The 16,112-nt window shown below is 39.2% G+C and overlaps 1 protein-coding gene across 1 annotated transcript in view; it reads left to right on the top strand.

Moving 5' to 3' along the window:
* The window catches only part of LOC120225622 (protocadherin-15-like), a gene marked incomplete at its 3' end in the record, with an annotated part of 247,527 nt that extends 231,853 nt beyond the window's left edge, over positions 1–15,674 (top strand). Inside the window, exons 15-16 of the mRNA XM_039223805.1 lie at positions 6,599–6,678; positions 15,581–15,674. Coding sequence (XP_039079736.1) covers positions 6,599–6,678; positions 15,581–15,674 — 174 coding nt within the window. The remainder of the gene's footprint in view (positions 1–6,598; positions 6,679–15,580) is intronic.
* Positions 15,675–16,112: the final 438 nt, after the last annotated feature.

Below are 16,112 nucleotides of genomic sequence, written 5' to 3'. Positions count from 1 at the left end.
GTCTAAAATGAGTTTCTTATAGACAGCATATAGATGGATTTTGGGTTTTTTTTATCCATTCTGCTACCCTATGTTTTTTGATTGGAGCATTCAGCCCATTTACATTCAGTGTTATTATTGAAATATGTGGATTTAGAGTCTTTGTATCTTTTTTAGGGTTCGTGTTTGTGGTGGTGTCTCTGGTATCTTTGTTCCTTGCAACCTTTCCTTCAGAGCGTCCCCCTCAGGATTTCTTGTAGGGCTGGCTTAGTGGTGACAAATTCTTTCAATTTCTGTTTATTTGGAAAGGTTTTTATCTCTCCTTCTATTTTGAATGACAGGCTTGCTGGGTAGAGGATTCTTGGCTGCATATTTTTACTGTTCATCACATTGAAGATCTCCTGCCATTCCTTTCTGGCCTGCCACGTTTCAGTAGATAGGTATGTCACCACTCTGATAGGTTTCCCTTTGTGTGTTAGGACCCTTTTCTCCCTAGCTGCTTTCAAAATTCTCTCTTCGTCCTTTTATTTTGCCATTTTTACTATGATAAGCCATGCTGAAGATCGATTCAGGTTACGTCTGAGGGGAGACCTCTGCCCTCTTGTATTTCCACATTTACTTCCGTTCCCAGGTTGGGGAAGTTCTCTGCTATAATTTGTTCCAGGACTCCTTCAGAACCTTTCCCTCTCTTCCGCTTCTGGGATTCCTATGATACGGATATTGTTGCGTTTGACCGTATCGCTGAGCTCTCGAACTCTTCTTTCTTGTTCCTGGATCATTTTGTCTCTTTTTTTGTCAGCCTCTTGTTTGTCTATAACGGTGTCTTCTAAATCACTAATTCTCCTTTCTGCCTCTTCAATCCGTGCATTGGAGGCCTCTAATTTATTATGTATCTCATTATCACATTTTTTAATTCTTCATGCCTATTTTTATTTTCCATTTTGTCTGTAGCCATAGTTTCTTTGATGTCCCCTATGCTTTTTACAAGCCCAGCTATTAATTTTATGATTATTATTCTAAAATGTGTTCAGTTATGCTGCTTATATCTTTTTTGAGCAGTTCTTTAACTGTCATTTCTTCTTGGAGTTTCTTTGGAGGAGAGCTCTTTTGTTTTGTCATTTTAGTTACCTTTCTGGCTCTTGTTAGTTTTAAAGACTTGTTATGCTCTCTGCACCTATGAGCACTGCTGTATCCAAGAAGACGCTTTGACTGTCCAGGGCCTATCCTTTCAAAGAGTGTTTTTTGAATGGTATCTCTTGGTCTCTCTTGTTGAGACTTCGGTTATTTTATTTTCCTACTCGTAGTGATATTTGGGACTCTCCACCTTGTGTACTCTGGCTTGTTTCTTGAGGTAGCCGTTAGGAGGCTTTCTTAGTGGATTCTGTGTCCTTTCTCTCGTCCTTTTCTCTTGGGTTCTGTAAGGTTTCCTATGGCTTCAGATTTTTTCCATGTGAGATAGGGGGCGAGTGCAATGCATGGAGCTCCCTACTTCTCCGCCATCTTGCCCCTCCTCACACCCCTTCATTCAGTCATTTAACCATGGGTGTGTATCCTCAGGCTGTTTACCTGAGGCCACAGAAAACATGAGCTGGTTTTCCACGTGCTCAGTTTCTCAAATTCACAAGGCATGGTCCCATCTCACTGCCCTTTGTTCGCCGTGCCCTCTGCCAGAGTGACCTTCCCCACATGACATGCTCTCTCCCCTTTTACAAAGGGTTTGCCAGATTTTCACATTTCCCGAGTGCTTTCCAGATGACCCGTATATGACTGCAAGCCTGCCACCTCCCCCCTGCCCTGTATGTCCTTCCCAAATTATTTTATGTTAAAGCAGAACTTACACAGATCTGAGAGCTATATATTGTCATTGATTTTTCTGTTCTGCCTCTGTCGCCCCCCATTACAGTACAAGTTGCACAAAGGAGAATCCTCGTCTTTGTGGCTCCTGGTATCATGTCTCATTGAAGCCTCAGTGTTTGTAGACACAGCACACACAGCTGATAAATATTTGTTGCGTTAATGAGTGAATACTGTATGCGTTATTGTTGTTAGCTTCACCTTGTAGTCCGGCGCCCTGTCTGAGCGGAGGTGGTAGCTCTGGGGGCGGCTACTGGAACCTTCTCAGTCCACACTGGGATAACACCCCAGAGATGACTGCTCCCCCCAGACCTTGTTTGAGAGGCTCATATCTTTCTCTGCTTATCAGAAATAAAGGCACAGAAGGTGCATTTGTGCAAAGGATGAGAAATCCCTTTCTGTTCTATCATAAAAACCTCAAATGACACTCTCCTCTCCCCCTTTTTTTTAAATTAGGTTTATTTATTTATTTTGAGAGAAAGAGAGAGAATGAGCAAGAGAGTGTCTGAGAGGAAGAGACATAATCCCAAGCAGGCTCTGCAGTGTCAGCACAGAGCCAAACGTGGGGCTCGATCCCAGGAACCATGAGGTCATAACCTGAGCCGAAATCAAGAGTCAGAGGCTTAACTGACTGAGCCACCCAGGTGACCAATGCCCTCTCCATTTTTCAGATGAAATTGTAACTATTAATTTCCAGATTAAAAAATCAAACAAACAAATGTACCTTCCAATGAAGTAAGTTATAGAGAACTCTAATTGGAGCAGTAATGAAGTCCTTTGTCTTTCTCATTTACCTACGTGGTTACTGTGAGGTTTATGTGAGATGAGGCATGCAAACATAGTTCCCAACACAAAGTAAGAGGTCAATGAATTTTAACTTAAGAATTCACTGTTAAAAACCATATTTGAATTTCTGCTCACCATTCAGAGATGGCTGCCTATACTCACATATAGGGGAAAAAAAAGACTATAAAATATTTTAGTAATGTATTTTAGGTAAGAAATATGTGCATGATTAGTTCTTATCACAAGATCACTATTTTTCCTGATTTTCCCATGCATGCCTTTTATGTGTTATTTCTTCCTTTAAAGCATATCTTTCCCTAAATATTGGCAGGAAATAGAGGGCATTTACACAAGTACTGCCATGTGTAATGGGTATATTCAGAGCTCCCATCCAGATGCACCCTTCCTCTTTGCTTGGTTGACTGAGAAAGTATGAACCCCTCTAGTTACTACATCACTGGCAACAGGTCCTGAAGCAACCACAGACAATTGTCTAAAAGAATTAAAGAAACAAAACAGTCAAATAAGGAGTTCCTTCCAAATCCTGGGTCTTCAAGCTTTTCAATATGGGCACAACCTCACAGGAGAATGAAGTAGTTGGGGGCACCTGGGTGGCTCAGCCGGTTAAGCTTCTGACCCTTGGTTACAGCTCAGGTCATGATCTCACGGTTTGTGATATCGAGCCCCGTATCTGCGGAGCCTGCTTGGGATTCTCTTTCTCCCATTCTCTGCCCCTCCCCTGCTTCTGTGCACGTGCTCTCTCTCTCTCTCAAAATAAATAAAGACACTTAAAATTTTTAAGAAAAAAAAAAACAAATGAAGTAGGTGAGGCTCCTGGGTGGCTTAGTCAGTTGGGCATCTGACTCTTTATCTCAGCTCCAGTCTTGATCTCCACTTGGGTCTTGATCTGAGTTCAGTCCTTGCATTGGGTTCCATGCTAGGCATGGAGCTTACTTAAAAGCAAACACAAACAAACAAACAAATATATAAAACATAAAGAAAAGGTATGAAATAGGCTAATTCCTGGCTCTCATATTTCTTAAAAGCCTGAAGCACTTAAAGGGTCACACAAAACTGGAGGAAATATTTCAGGGTATCTCAGGGATTGGAAGTAATTAATGTGGGTGAAAAAATGGGAAATTCTTTAGTAATTTCTGTTGTTATTTTAATAACATAACAACATAATGACTTGCATAAATAAAATGACACCATTCACCATGCTTTCATCCTAGCAATAATATCAATTGTTAGAGTAGACCCGATACATTAGAAGAAAGATTAACATTGGGGCACCTGGGTGGCTCAGTTGGTTAAGTGTCCTGCTTTGGCTCAGGTCATGATCTCATGGTTTGTGAGTTTAAGTCCCTGCATTGGACTCTGTGCTGACAGCTCACAGAGCCTGGAACTGCTTTGGCTCTTTCTCTCTCTCTGTTCCTCTTCTGCTTGCACTCTGTCTCTGTCTCTCTCAAAAATAAATAAAGATTAAAAAGAAGAAGAAAGGTTAACATTAATCTGAACTTAACATTATTCACACAAAGTATCTTGTTCAGAATCCATTACTTCTGGCTTCTATGAAAATACAGACAATAGATTGTCTCTCAGAAAACAACAACCACATACCAATGAACAAACAAAAAGGAATTGATAATATCTATAACAATACGACAGGTAAAAATGACCAAAAGAGAAAAACAACAGAAAAAGTTTAGTGTGAGCTTTTTAGTGATACCATGCAGTCCCTTAACGATGCAGGTAGGCTGGATCTGAGGACCCAGAATGGGTCCCCTGGGACAACCAGAAGGGTCCCTGATGCGCGCCGGATAGAAATGAAATGCGAGCCAGTAGGAGGCGAGGGCAGCCTTTACTGAAGGTCCAGAGAGCCCAGGTACAGATGAAGTGTTGGGGGGACTTGGAAAGTAAAGGAGACAGAGTCTCCTCATTGTCAGAGTCTGGGGTTTTCACTGAGGATGGTGGTCTGATGTACATATCCCCTGACAGCTCAGACCAAGGACAAGTGGCCAGGTGTCCTCCATAGCTGACTTATCCCTGGAACCAAGGGTCTCGGCATTGAGATGTCTAGTATGCGGGTTTTGGGATCGCCCCAGAATGGCCTCAGTTGGTCATTCTTGTCCAGTCATTCCTTACACATTTCTCTTGTTCTGGAAGACTTTGAAGAAACCGTGAGCTCCTGTGCCTTTCAGGGAGGACTTGTTCAAGACACGCAGAAGGTAGGGGTCAGTCTTAGTGAGAAAAGAAGCCGGAAAGTGAGCAAAAAGCAGATGTTCATGGAGTCCTTCAGTCTCCCTGTCTTATTAATCTAGCATAATTCTGTGTTTCTTCAAAAGTTGACTGTCTCAGTATTTGTTTAATCTTTTTGGCTAATACTCACCTGGAAAAGAACAAGGAACAAGAGGAAAATATCAAGCATCTACTATCAATTGCATCGAGCCAATATTTTGTTTCTTACTCTCTACTCTTAGATTTCTATTATAATTAATTCCATGAGATTTAAAATTTTAGATTTAGGTATATATGGAATGTTTCAAACATATTGGCCTAGGTACTTTATTATTTCACTCTTTCATTCCATTATATTTTAGTCAGTGTGTATCTGTGGTAATACCATTACTTGAGGAGCACCTGGGTGGCTCATTGGGTTAAGCCTCCAACTGGCTCAAGTCATGATCTCATAGTATGTGGGTTCAAGCCCTGTGTCAGGCTCTGTGCTGACAGCTCAGAGCCTGGAGCCTGCTTTGGATTCTGTGTCTCCCTCTCTCTCTACCCATCTCCTGATAGTGCTCTGTCTCACTGTCTCAAAAAAAAGTAAACGTTATTTTTTTAATAAAAAATTTTAAAGATTAAAAAAATAGCATTACTCAAAATTTTGAAATAAAATGTATGCCTGATAAACATGATCACTTTGCTTAGTTAAAATTTGACTGCAGTGAGGGTACAAGAGAAACATGGGGACCACAGGAAGATGGCCATTACTGGGATCAATGAAGATGACAGAAGTGAGGAAGGGGTTCAGATATCGCCTACAGTGCAGATAGTTTATGGATGGACCCTGTGGATTTACTAATGGGGTGCACCGGGGAGGAAGAATGAGCACTTAAAGTCAAGATATGAGGTCAGAGCCAGAAGGGGGGTGCATCTGCCCCCATCACTGAGATAATTAAGACTGAGACCAGAAGGCTATTATTTTCTTGAGGGCAGAGGAAGAGAGAGAGAGCAGATTTGGGGGTTTGAGCATTTTAAATTGGGGATGATTATCACTCATCCAGCTGGGTGTTCAAGTGGGCAGGAGATATGCCCAAAATGTACAGGTAAGGGTGGGGTTAGGGAAATACACTCAAAGTCTGAAGCTATAGGTTTTGTCTCCTCCAAATTGAAAAAGGGAAAAGGAAAAAAAAAGGTGATATTTATTGGAAACTTTCAGTGCACCAGATGTTAGTCTGTGTGCCCAGACATAAATCATTTCAGTTAAACCTCCCGATAGTGATTAAATTCTATATTTTTATAGTTCTCATTTACAAATGAAGAAATTTAAAAATATAATCACACATATAGTCACTGAAGCCAGTTTTGAATTTGGGCTTCTGGTTTCAGATCTGGGACTCTTAACCACCAAGCTTTCTGACTCAACATATTCTCAGCGGAAAAAGGAATTTCTCCGCGCTTCAAACACTTAGGCAAAGTGTAGCGATAGGCTCTGGTAAAATTAAATACGCAAACCATAGGAAAGTCATTACTATATTTCCACACCAGGTAAGATTACATATGTGTGAAGAAAATACTATTCTTACTCACTGTTATTACCTTCACGTGAGATCTAATGACAGGATGCTAGGGTCAGATGTGAATTTCTGCATTTTACCTCCTGCCATTAGTTCATTTCTGCACTATACTTCTGTATTATACTGCACTGATTTGGAGGGTATCAATCACTTGATAATTCAATCATGTTTTCTCTCTGAAGGCAACTGATCGAGAGGGAGACCCAATAACATATGCCATTGAGAACGGAGATCCCCAGCGAGTTTTTAATCTTTCAGAAACGTAAGTTTAAAATGATTTCAAAATTTATTTTTAAAAAGTCATTAAACAATGTATTGGTAGCAGGGGAACAGACTTCTAATCAGAGGCTTTCAGCTGTTTGTAGTTTTATTTGACTTTTTTTTTCTATGAATGTTAATGAGCTCTGGGGGTGGGGGATAATTCTGAATTCAGAAATCTTACCCAGGAGACTATTTATTTTAAACATTTTTACTAGGCAGAATCCACTGAGGTGGAAACATTTTATTTGTAGGCTGGGATTAATTAGATCCCTTTAAAGTTGTCAGTTCTCGTAATAACAAGGGCATTTCTACAAAGAGTAGCGTGGCGCAAAGGTGTTCATTCAAAGAGAATTGTGTAAGACAAAGTGTAATTCAAGTGGAAGTAGCACCGAAATCCATCCTTCAGTTTGTGAGTAAAGTACATGTAGTCTAAAACAGCTCACACAAAGACGGTGCGTGTCCCTGCCAAGCCCCCGGGTCCGTATCAGGGTGGCTGGACTCCCCTCTCTGAGCAGAGCAGAGATCGCGCTTGCAGTCACCACAGAAAGCCACGGGGAGCACCGGCTTTGAAGTTTGCAGAGCAGTCCCTGGCTTCCTTCTGCAGGATCACAGCAGGCTTGCTGCTGTCACACGTGCCTGGTCGTTAGAGTCGCACTCGCTACCTCTCTGGTTCCTCTGTGCAGCCCTGAGTTGTGTTACTCCCTGAAAGAATGGAAACCTAACCTTGGCCCATGGTCATAAAGTGAACATTTCGCTGCATGATCCAGGCACCACTTCAGTATCGGGAGCATGTGGTATATGAGGCGAATTCTAGGGACGCATGCGCGGTCCCTGGTCTTGGGCAAAGCCCCGGCAATTTCACATAGACTGGGATGTTCCAACCATGAGGTAGTGTATAGTCAGAAACCGCATTGCTCCGACTGTTAGATTTCACACATGGGTAAACTTCCATGAAAAAAATGGAAAGAATTAACTATTTTGAATTTTGTCAAATAGGTACATACAAATCTAAATTAGGTATAATTTACAGTCATCCTGAAATGAACAAAACTTTTTAAAGGGACGTTTTAACTGTAGTCAAGACTGCTTGGTACTGGTATAAAAATACATGGATCAATCACTAGAATAAAGTTAAGGATCCAGAAATAACCCCTAAAATATTTATGGTGAATTGATTCCCTCCACCCAAAATAAGTCCAAGCCAGTCCACTCAGGAAAGGGAAATCTTTTCAGTAAATGAAGTTTGGGGCAGCAAACAAAAGAATGAAGTTGACTCTTTATCTTCACACTATTTGCAAAAATTAACTCAAAGTGGATCATAGACCTGAATATTAGAGGTAAAATTATATAACCTTAAAAAATGTATATAATCGTTAAAAGAAAATACAGAAGGAAATCTTCATGAGTTGAATTAGGCAATGCTTTTATTTTTTTAGATATGACACTAAAGTACAAGTGATTAATGACAAGAAGGATAAGTAGTACTTCATCAAAGTTTGGGAAATGCATGCTTCACAAGACCCTGTGAAGAAAGTGAAGACCACCCTCAGCCTGAGAGAAACTATTTTCTCTGAATGTTTATTTATTTTTGAGAGAGAGACAGAGAGAAGCAGAGAAACGTCAGAGAGAAAGGGGGGCAGAGGATCCTAAGTAGGCTTCATGCTGACAGTACAGATCCCGAAGTGGGGCTTGAACCCACGAACTAGGAGATTATAACCTGAGCTGAAGTCAGATGTTTAACTGACTGGGGAACCCAGGCACCCCTTATGTAAAACAGATGATAAAGGACACAGAGAGTACATAAAGAACCATTACAACTCAAAAGTAAACAGAGAAATAACCTAAATAAAAGTGGACAGGAATTTGAATAGCCATTTCTCCATAAAAGCTACATGCGTGGCCGGTAAGCACCTGGAAATTTGGTCATGATCACCTGTCATTAGGGAATGCATGTGAAAATCATTAATACTGCTTCTCACCTCCTTATAGTGTCTATACTGACAAAGTAGGAGATAGCAAGTGTGGGTGAGGATATTAAGATTTGAGTCCTCATATATTCCTGGAGGGGAAGTAAAGTAAGTGTGTACTTTGGAAAACAATGTGGCATCTTCTAAGTGTTACACATAGAGTCCCCTTATAACCCAATAATTCTACCCATATCTGTTCAAGAAATAAACACATACATCCACACAAATAGTTGCACAAAAATGCACACAGCAGAATTGTTTGCAAGAGCAGAATGTGGAAACAAGCCACAAATGTCCATCTACACATGAATGAATGGACATAATGTACATCCATTACAATGGAATCCTTTGTCAGTAAAGGAGAACGTAGTGGTGATAAGCCTTGGAAACATCATACGGAGTGAAAAAAGTCATTCACAAAGGACCACACATGTTATGAAATGTCCAGAATAGGTACATCTCTAGGGGTAAAAACAGTAGACTAGTGGTTGCCTGGGGCTGGGGGTGGGAGAGTGCAAGTAGTCACTGCCAGTGGGTGATGCTAATGGTGAAGAACATGTTCTAAAGTTGATTGTCCTGGTGGTGGGACGACTCTGCAAATAAGCTAAAATTCACAGAACTGTATCCCGTAAATGGACAAACTTGATCACATGTGAATTATATGTTAATAAAGCTGTTTTTAAAAAAGACAACAATGACCCTTCCGCCTTCCCTCGTGAGCAGGAAACCCAGGCTTTACTGTCTGTTAAGGGATTTCCATCCCTGTGTTTACCTGCTTTTCCCTAGAGGCTGAAAGATTTCTGACTGCTGGCTGTGACACCTGATGAGACAGCAACTTTACCAAAGCAAGTCTCCACCAGAGCTTCTCCTGTAGCAAGTGTTCCTCTGCTTCCTCTCTCATCTCTGCTTTTGGGAGATACCTAAGTAGGTCACAGAGGTTCTTTAAGGTGTGAAAGACATCACTGCAGCCTCCTCCGTGTCTGAATTGACCCCAGTTCTTGATACTGTGGCTCCTACCTCAACTCAGAGAGCCATCTTCTGAAATGCAAGATGCTTCCTAGACAGCTCATGTCAGACACGTCCCTGTGATGATTGCACAGTCTCCATTGATGACTATTCTTGATTCAGGGTCCACTGGCCTTCCATCCTATGGTCATTTTATTTTATCCACTTGAGAGCTGTTGCCATCATTGTATTTGCAGGCTGTCCTCGACCATTACCAATATATTTCAATATTCATTGAATAATAATAACTTAATATATTCATTACCAATGTATTCCTCGTTTGAAATGGGGAAAAGTGAAATTTTAATCCCTTCCCTCTCTGAATTTTCTGGCCAAATTGTGTAAATTTGTACCCCTGGTTCTATTCTATTTAAGGATTCAAATATTTTAGATACTCTTTTAGAAAGTAATGGAAAAGAGGGGCACCTGGGTGGTTCAGTCAGTTAAGCATCCGACTCTTGGATTCTGATCAGGTCATGATCTCACAGCTCATGAATTCAAGCCCCACTGCCAGAGGGGAGTCTGCTTGGCATTCTCTCTCTTTCTCTCCCTCTCTCTCTGCCCCTCCCTTCCCTCTTTCTCTCAAAATAAATAAAATAAACCTAAAAAACAAATAGAAAAGAAATAATGATCTACCTTATGAGATACTATAATTCATACAAATGTTTCTACTTACATTTTACTTCTTCAAACAAAAAAAAGTACATACTCAAGTTTACTTTAAATATTATATTATTTTATGCTACCATACAAATTTTAGCAGCAGTCATTATTACAATCCCATTAACTTACTTTTTTCTATTGAAATAAAAATATGCCAAAATTTTCATAAATCTTTAAAACATCAGTAGTAAAAAATAATCATTTCAATGCTAATATAGATCTATAGAATGTTAGATTGTTATATATATATTAATGTATTAGACTAGTCCTATAGCCCTGAAAGAAACACAGTCCTTAAAGGAAAGAACTTTCTCTTAAACATCACAACCATCTGTCATGAAAATAATCCCATACCATGTACTAAGTGACCACATCTCTGTGGTTCTGTAATGTACTGAATTATTTTAACAGTTTCTCATAGTGTCTTTGTCAATAGTTGCACATGACACAGCAAATGTTTACTCATCAAACATTCAAAGAGAAGTAAATATTTAAACAAAATATATTTAAACACTTCCTTTGTAGTACAATGGCCAAATCTTTAAGTTATTTACTGCGGGAGGGTGAGGAATTCCTATAGGCAGAGTTGTAAAGAGGGTATGGGTTTAACACAAAGGTTAAAGAGCTAAACAGAACCTCAAAAAGTTATATCTGCCTTTGGTTAGAATTTTATTCGAAAATTATTTTATCTTCACTGCCATGTGGTCACTTTCTACAGGGCTACATTCATTTTGACACAAAATTTAAGGCTTGATTATTGATTATACTTTTCACATCAGTGTGAACTTTATGATTTCCCTGAAGATTAAATAACATATAAGAAATGATATGCATTTTCTTTCCTGTCAACTCTACTTTCAAAATACATATTCAGATGAACAACTTCTCATACCTTTCACTCTTCCCTCTCCCCTGCCACCATCTGCTTCCCTCAACTGCAGCCCACGCCTACCTCCTTCTATAGGTCTGTGCCTGTTTACCAGTAATCAGTATTTAACACAGATGCCACGTCCAACTTGAAGCAAGCACACACTTTCAAATACACTCTATCCTCTCTAGATGTCATCATGAGGCCTAAAACATGATACCCACAGGCAACATGATAAATCTCTGAATGACACGGACACTTGTGAGTGTAAACAATATCAAATCACAGCCAGTAGAATGTATTGAAAATGTTTAAAGGAAGCATACAATAAATAGAAGCACGGAATCTGTGGGATCATTTCTCACCACCCATGATGCGGCTGCTAGTGTTTCCTAATCACCAGTGCAGTTTGGAGATGCAGGTTTTCTGTGCTAGCAGGCTCATTTGTTTGGGAGAAGATACCCTCCACGACGTTTTATTTATACCGTTTAAACAACTTTTGAACTCCATTTTTATGGTTAGGCAAACCAACTCATTGTCATAAAAAGCTTGATTTTGTCCAGCATGACACATTTCAGAAATATAGCCTTCACATTTGGTGAGGGGATTCTGTGTGTTATAATTAATATACTTGAAGTGAAATTCACACAGCACAAAATGATCCATGTCAAAGGGAACAAATCAGCGGCATTTAGCAGACTAGCCACGTTGCACACTTACCCCTTGTATCTCATTCTGAACATCTTTATTACTCCAAAGGGAATCCCGACCTGTAAAGTAAGCAGCTGCCCCCATCAGTCCCTCCCCTCACCCCCTGCAACCAGCAATTTATGTTCTGTCTCTGTAGATTTACCTATTGTCCATAATTCATATAAATGGAATAATATAACATGTGACCTTTTGTGCCTGGCTTTTTTCATTTAGCCTAATGTGTTGCAGTTCAGCCATGTTGAAGCAGATATTGGCACTTCATTCCTTTCTATATCTGCATAATAGCTCAATGGGTGTATGTGCACTCTTTTTATCCATTTTTAAACAGAGGGCCATTTGGGCTGTTTTTCTAGTTCATGGCTATTATGAACTGCTACTATGAACACATATGTACATGTATTTAAGTATCTGTTTTCAGTTCTTCTGAGTATATTCCCAGAATTGGAATTGCCGGGTCATATTGTAATTTTGTGTTTACTTTTTGAGGAACTGCCAGACAGTTTCCCACAGTGACTGGACCATTTATATTCCCACCATCAATGTGCTAGCATTCCGACTGATTCCTTTCAATCTCTGTCAACATGTTATTTTCCCATTTGTTTTGTTAATGGTATCCAGCCTAGTGGGTGTGAGGTAGTAGTTCATCGTAGTTTTGGTTTTTATTTCCCTGCTGACTGACAATGTTCAGTACCCTTTCATGTGCTTGTTGCTCATTTGTGTATCTTCTTTGAGAAATGTCTGTTCAAGTCCTTTGCCTAATTTTTAACTGAGTTGTTTGTATTTTTGTTGTTGAGTTTTAAGACCCTTATACATTTGTGGAACCACACTCTTATCAGATATAGGATTTGCAAATAGTTTCTCCCATTTTGTATGTTTCTTCCACTCTACTGGTGATGTCCTCTGATGCCAAAAATTCTTAATTTTGGTGAGGTCCAATATACCTATCTTTTTTTCTTTTGCTGCTCAGGCTTTTAACATCATATTTAAGAATCCATTGTCGAATCCAAGATCATGAAGATTTATCTCCAAGCTTTTGTCTCAGAGTTTCATGGTTTCAGTACTCATATTTAGATTGTTATTCATTTTGAGTTAACTTCCATATATGGTGTAATAAGATAGCCCAAGGTCATTTTTTCACGCGTAGATCTCCACTTGCCCCAGCACCATTTGTTGAAAAGACTTGTCTTTCCCTATTGAATAATCTTCATCCTTGTTGAAAATCAATTGGCTGCAAATGCATGGATTTATCTCTGTACTCTCAATGCTATCCCATTCCCCAATATATGTGGGCACTTCTTAATGCCCTGATTTCTCAAGAAACTCTCTGCCCACCTTTTCCCCCAAGCCTCCAGTGCTCTTTTGTAAGCCTCACCTATAATCTTTTGCCTCAAGTGACTGCAGGTTGCTCCCCACCTTACAGTGTTTTCCAGAAAAACTTGGTGCTTTTTTGCCTAGAGTAAGTTCTGGGTTAGGCAAAGTAAAGACAAGCATCATGCATCATTCCTTCCAGCAGCCTCCAGACCTGCAGACACAATTTTTTGTGAATAAGCATAGCTGTGCTCCTTCCAGAAACAGGGAGCAGAGTGTCACATGAGGGATGCCAGCTGCCATCTTCAAGGCCACTCCATCATTCCTGTGTGATATATTTTCAGTCATGTACAATTTAATGAGCACTATTGTTTTAACATAAATGATTATTACATTTTAATATATAAACGTATAAGATTTACTGAATTCCTAAATGCAGCCAAGTGTATCCTGCTCTATAGCTTCCAGCCAGCTGGTAGGAAGACTCACCCTTGCCAGTCATTTCAAGAATTTCAGGAAAGCATGCTTGCACCTATCCACCAACTAGTCCTTCAGCTATAAATACCAAAAGATACTGCCTCTTCTTTCTCTCTTTCTCCATCTCCCAAATATCCTGCCCAACTGCCTACTGCACTGGGCACAGGCACACATGCTATCGAGCAAAGAGCTATCTTTATAACAATCACCAGACCATTAAAAATTAACTGTTTAGTTATTATATGGCTGTAAATGGGAATATTATAAATTTCTAGAGCTTTTCCAATTTAATGTACAAGGAAGAGTATATAGATGTTAGAACCTTAAACTAAGGGGGAGATGGAAAGTGGTAACTCAGTTTTCTTTTTTTCCTTCATTGTCCTATGGCTAGGTGTTCAGATTTCCTGTTTCATGAGTTGCTTTTGAGTAAGTCTCAGAAGCAATAATGTCTTACTTGTGTCTTGAAATCATTTTAGAATGAAGTTATCTGAACCATCTGAGATGTGGGAAGTTAACCCAAAAGCCATTGTTATGAACTACTCTGGGTTTTCAGTTCTTTTGGCAAAACATTTAAAGATGTACAAGTAGTGAACTTGGTTTTCTATAGTTGTAGCATGTGTTAGAATTTTTTAAAGTCCATTTGATCAACAACAACAAAATAAAACAAATAGAGTAACCGTGACTCTGATTTTGATTCATTGGGGTTGACCCTTTCTACCCAACTACCATGTATGATGTGAATTGCTTAAATTCTACTACAACAATGAAAGTACTTGTGTTAAAATGTGAAAGATTTCTATCAGTCAGAAACAAATTATGTATTTATGCTTGAATAAATATTTAATGTTTTATTATATCAATATGACCTCTTCTCCATAATAGATGCTCTTTAGGCCTTTATTAAAATGCCAAATATCAGATTGTAAAACTCTAAGATAGAAATGTTGAATTTGCTTTAGAGAGGATTAGGAGTAACCAAACTAATATAAAACAAATTACACCAGAGAAGAAGGTCTTAAAATTGGAGGCATTTATTTTAACCAGTGAAAGGGTAAGAAGTAGTATTAAAATATTCTAATTATGAGAATTTGCCCAGAGGCTCCTCATCTCCCATTATATATAATAAATAAAGAAACATCTAAATTTCAAAAGAATAACAACATGGTAAAATTGTTAATGTAGCCAACAAAAGTTTGTTTTTTATAAATTATAAAATGAGAAAGTGAATGCTGATAAAATTATGTTTCCTTAATAAGAATGTCAAATATTACTGAATCCTCTGAATCCTCTTTGGAAATCAGTATAATGTCTCTAAATCTGATTACTATAGAGAATAAAGATAAATATTACAAAAATAATCCTAATATCCATGAAAGCTTTAACATTTTACTGTATGTTTTCTAATTTTCTACAATGAGCCTCCATTGTTTTGAAATTCTCAGTCTCTAGGATTTGTCAAAAATAGAATTTAGATGTTTGCATTTCCAGCATGGACACATATGTGATAATGAACGGGAATGATGATGTGTATTAGTCCTAAGAAACCATTCCTTGATTCAAAAGATTATGAAACTACTAAAGATTAATGGAGTCTTTTACCTTGAAATAATCATAAACAAGATAGATATCTTTCTTCCGAGAATGAATTAAGCATAGTTTTATTTTCCTCTTGGAGGCTGGAGAATCAACTCAGTTAATCTCATTCAGTTTGGCAGTTTTTCATTGTCGCTAAGAAGCTCAACAGCCTTAAAAGCTTTTTTCATTCATCAACATGAGTCCTAGAATCACACATCTTTTGCTGAAGGGGAAAAACCAATCAAGAGTAGTTCCCAGTGGGAGGAAGACTCCCTGTGACTTAAGATCTTTGTGTGTCTTATCTGTCTGTTTGTTTTCTCTGTCACTAGTACTGGGATTCTAACCTTAGGGAAAGCCCTGGACAGGGAGAGCACCGATCGCTACATTCTGATCGTCACTGCTTCAGACGGCAGGCCAGATGGGGTGAGTATTCAGCCTGGGGACGGTTGGGTTATAAGCACAGTTCTGGAGAAACCAGGAGCCTTGTAGTCTAATACTCTGAAACAGTGTATCACCATCCTGAGTCCAGGAATAATCTCTTTCACCAGGAGCTGTTCCTTAAATTACTTGGAGAAGTGGTCTTTTCTCCAATGGACTATTTTAATAGATGAGGCTGTACTCTGAATCTCTTACATGTTAGAACTTTTTGACCTGATGGAATGGATACTTGTGATTGGCATTCTTACCCAACTTGTGGGGAATTTGAAATCTAATAGCCTAGAACGCAGTCTGTGGTGAGCATCACCTGCACTGCGCCCCAAAATGCATCCTGGCTGTTTTACCCTTTTGCAACCTGTTCCCTTTAATGTCACTTTTGTTTGTTTTGTTGTTGTTGTTGTTGTTGTTTTTTGAGGGACTGCA

The sequence above is a fragment of the Hyaena hyaena genome, unplaced genomic scaffold, assembly GCF_003009895.1.
Source record: "Hyaena hyaena isolate Hyena2069 unplaced genomic scaffold, ASM300989v1 scaffold_1453, whole genome shotgun sequence".
Taxonomy (NCBI): domain Eukaryota; kingdom Metazoa; phylum Chordata; class Mammalia; order Carnivora; family Hyaenidae; genus Hyaena; species Hyaena hyaena.
The sequence above is the reverse complement of the archived record's forward strand: the minus strand, read 5'-3'. Positions and strand labels throughout refer to the sequence as shown.